Raw genomic sequence first — 4,406 nt, forward strand, 5'->3', positions numbered from 1 at the left:
TTCCCCAATACTGAAGTTCGAACTCTAGGTCTCATGTTGACTTGTACTGCTTGGCAAGCTTGGCTAGTGCTCTACAGCTTAAGCCATGACTTCAGTCTGGAATTTTGCTGTGTCTGGTTTTGGAGGCTGAGTCTCAAAACCTTTGCTTCCTGGTCTGGTTTTGAACTGTGAGACTCCAGATTCCAGCCTCCTAAGTAGGTCGGATTGCGTATGTGAGCTGTCTGCTTTCCAATAGCTGTTTCAAATGCTGGATTTCACTAATGGATCTGTAAATAGAGGGAGACAGGATGTCTACGGCATGTGATTTCTGAGGATGAGGGCCTTGTGGAAAGTCCGACCCAGGGCATTTTTCACCTCATTATTCCTCAGACTGTAGATGATGGGGTTCAACATGGGAGTCACAACAGTGTAGGACAAGGATAACAGCTTTTTGCTTTCAGGAGAATTGTTTGATTTAGGTCGAAAATACGTGAGGCTTGAAGATACATAGAAAAGGGAGACAACTAGGAGGTGGGAGGAGCAGGTGGAGAAGGCCTTGTGCTTCCCTTTGGCCGAAGGAATCTGGAGGATAGCAGCGGCGATGCGAGCGTAGGAGCACACGATCAGCAGGCAGGGCAGCATGACCACCAGAATGGTTCCCACGATGGCATAGACCTCAAACCGCGCCGTGTCTGCGCACACCAGCCTCAGCACAGGCGGGCTGTCGCAGAAGAAGTGGTTCACCCTGTTGGTGGCACAGAATGGGAAGCTGAAGAGCCACGTGGTCTGCACGGTAGCCACTGGAAACCCTGGGAACCAGGAGGCCACAGCCAGCTTGGCACGAGTCCTGTGGTTCATGATGACGGGATAATGCAAGGGACTGCAGATGGCCACATAGCGGTCATAGGCCATGGTGGCCAGGAGGAAGCATTCAGCCACTCCAAAGAAGAAGAAGAAGTACATCTGAGCGGCACAGCCCAGGAAGGAGATGGTTGTGTCTGGGGTAAGCAGGGTGCTCAGCATCTTGGGCACAATGACGAGGTTGAAGCCAATCTCCAGGAAGGACAGGTTCCTGAGGAAGAAGTACATGGGACTGTGAAGCATGGGATCAGCCAAGGTGACCACGATGATGAGGCTGTTTCCCAACAGGGTGACCAGGTAGATGGCCAGAAATGCCAGGAAGAGCAGCAGCTGCATTTCCTTGGGTAGGGAAGAGAAGCTCATGAGGATAAACTCATCTACTCGTGTCCAGTTTCCTGCAGCCATGGAGGCAGACAGGAAGCCACAGTGTAGTCATGGGAGAGGTTCTTGATTGGAAGAATCTTATTTTAAATGCTTTTACCCCCGGCTTCTCATTAATGGAAGGGAAAAAGTCACAAAGTCACAAATCTCCATTGTAAGAGGAAGGGTTTTGTGCTGTCTAAAAATAAATGCACAAAAAAGATCCTCAGTAATCTCTGATATGAGATGCCTTATTTTTCTTCAAATTTTATTTTTTATGATCTGATTTTGACTTTGTAAGCCTTTTATTCTAAAATAAATTTGAGCATTTTCATTTATATCCATTTTCTGCTTCCCACTTAAAGAGCACATTAACAATGGTGAAATAAATGGGCCCCAGAGGCAAAGGAATGGAATCAAATGGAAAAAGAGTACACACACACACCACACACACACACACACACACACACACACACACACACACTCATATCCCCTATTCCAGTTTCCTTGTTTTTAATCTTCACAAATTATTAGTTACCTTTATAAATGCATTTAGGGACTGCCCTTCTAAAACAATGTGACACAGTATGCAATATGAAAATGCATATTTTATTATACTTCATTTAGAAGAAATTCAGAGTAGGAAATAGTAGGTAAAAGACAGAACAGAAATGACATCTATTAAATGTGATCAGTTGAAGACATTCACCATCTTTGTATCTTGACACTTCATGTCACCTAACATAATTATTTCTCTTGTTTAATTAGGCTATGGGGTACAATATAGTCCTGTACATGTCTAACAGACAATTGATTGCCAGTACTCTGTAATACATTGGTTCTCAATTCAATTCTGAAAAGTATTTACTAAAAACACCTAGGAAGTGAATGCATTCAATGAGAGTTCAATTGTTTCCATAATAGAGAAAAAAATTAAGGAGAGCCATCATTTTTTCATGAAAATTACAAGAAATATTAGAGTGAACTGTCAAAGGAAAATATCCAATAGTTAATCTGTACTTTCTATATCCATAGGATTGCCAAAAAGAAGTAGTGTAGCCTGATTGCCTCTGTCTCATGAATATTTCGCTTGCGCAAATCTTTCCTGAATTAGACAGAGGACAATCAAGACCTAGAGGAGGCATACATTCTTATGGACGCTCTAGGGACTGAAATCTTCCTGAATCAGAGAGCTTTACAGGACATACACATGCAAAGAAAACAGGCCCAGAAAAGAGAGAAACCAAAGGAGATATTCTCAGTATAGACCCAGGAATACAATTTGGATTAAGTGTATCACTAAAACCTACCTGAACCTTGTCCAGTGTTGAGCAACTGAAACTATAGATGGCCCATGATTGATCTCGTCCTGGGAAGAGAGCCTTACCTGTGTCTAATGTGGACATTGTCTTTGATCAGCTTGCCTTACATTCTTGTTCATGCCTAACCTTTGTTTCAGAAGAGCCAGAGGAGAAAACAGGGATATCGCGCTTGTTGTCTTGGACGATCCATTAGTGGCTGCAGTTGGAACTAGGTTGCTGATACTTTCTGTATCAGACATGAGAGATCTCAGTCTGTGGCTTGACCATGCTCTCAGTCCTGATGTTATGCCCAGCTGTGCCTCTTTTATCCTTAGAGCCAACTGGAAGGGGTGAAATCTGTGTCTTCCCCCAAGTGTACTGATCTCACCTATGCAACTCTTTCCTCTTTTTCTCATGAGGACTTGACCTTCATTGAATCTACTGTCTTTTGAGGCCCTAAGGAATTTCAGATGGCAGAAAACAGTTTATAAAGGAAAACTATTACTCTAGGGATCTAAGGCTACCCTGCCTCTTGCCACTCTTTTTTCCTCACTGCTTCCAATCTAAGTCTTACAACATGTATTTTATTGCTGCCTCATGCTTAAAATCTTTCCTCCTGCAGAATGTTCAGGTTTGAATTCACGGCCTTGTTCTTGGTGGAAAGGTGCTCTACTACTTGACATACACCACTGGCTCTTATTTGCACTGGTTATTTTGAGAGGGGGCTCACTATTTTTTGTTGGTATTGTTTGTGCCAGTCCTAGGGCTTAAATTCATGGCCTGGGTGCTGTTCCTGACCCTCCAGTTGAGCCACTGTGCCATGTTCATGCTCTTATTCAGTATAGTATAGATCATGAAGATTTGGACTTCTCCACATTTTCCATTTTCTGTTGAATTGTCTTGGACTACCTATCTTAGATATATTATTTTTTTATTCTTGACTTACTACTGCTTCTAATTGTTTTGTATTAAAACCCATGGTCCTCAAAAGATGATATTCCTAGAAGAGGAACACAAAAGCTCAGTGCCAATGTGCCTTTAGTCATAGAAAATAATATTTATCAAAATGAACTCCAGGAAATGGAAACAAGGTTTCTTTCTTCATTGCAGTATTAATTTTCCTTTCTTTTCTTTTCTTTTTTTTTTTTTTTTGGTCCGATCGTGGGGTCTGAACTCTGGGCCTGGGTGCTGTCCCTCAGCTCTTCAGCTCAAGGCTAGCGCTCTACCACTTGAGCCACAGCACCTCTTCCGGCTTTTTTCTTTTTGCTTATGTGGTGTTGAGGAATCAAACGCAGGGCTTCATGCATGCAAGGCAAGCGCTCTATCACTGAGCCACCTTCCCAGCCCAGTTTTCATTTTCTTTGCCTTTCTTTTTATCTTGTTTGTTCATTTATCTGTCTTTGGGAAGGTAAGAGGAGGCCCAGAAATGGAGGGACAAAGGGTGAACAAATGCAGCAGTGGTCCTCACTGGACACTATGTTGAAAATGAACCACACAACTTGCAAGTGGGGATGGGAAGGGAAAACTAGGAGAAAGTGGGGGAAGGGGTAACATTGTTCAAAAAGAAATATACTCTTTACCTGACTTATGTTAAGTACAACCCCTCTGCACCTCACCTTTGTAATAACTAATTTTTTAACCCCCCCCCATGGTCCTAATGTTGACATGTCTGTCTCCACTAGACTCAGTGCTCTTCCTCTGGGTTCACATAGAAAAACTGAAGAATGGGGCTAGGAAGGTGGCTCAGTGGTAGAGCGCTTGCCTTGCATGCCTGAGGCCCTAGGTTCGATTCCTCAGTACCACATAAGCAAAAAGAAAAAAGCCAGAAGTGGTGCTGTGGCTCAAGTGGTAGAGTGCTAGCCTTGAGCTGAAGAGCTGAGGGACAGTGCCCAGGCCCAGAGTTCA

General features: G+C 43.4%; 1 protein-coding gene across 1 annotated transcript; it reads right to left on the reverse strand.

Annotated features, from left to right (window-relative positions):
- Nucleotides 1-289: 289 nt before the first annotated feature.
- Nucleotides 290-1,248, reverse strand: LOC105995085 (olfactory receptor 10A5). The gene has a single exon (XM_013028751.1). It carries the CDS (start codon nt 1,243-1,245, stop codon nt 292-294), a length of 954 nt encoding a protein of 317 aa, XP_012884205.1. The 5' UTR covers nt 1,246-1,248; the 3' UTR covers nt 290-291.
- Between the last annotated feature and the right edge of the window lie 3,158 nt (nt 1,249-4,406).

This window comes from Dipodomys ordii, unplaced genomic scaffold (assembly GCF_000151885.1).
Source record: "Dipodomys ordii isolate 6190 unplaced genomic scaffold, Dord_2.0 Scaffold113, whole genome shotgun sequence".
Taxonomy (NCBI): domain Eukaryota; kingdom Metazoa; phylum Chordata; class Mammalia; order Rodentia; family Heteromyidae; genus Dipodomys; species Dipodomys ordii.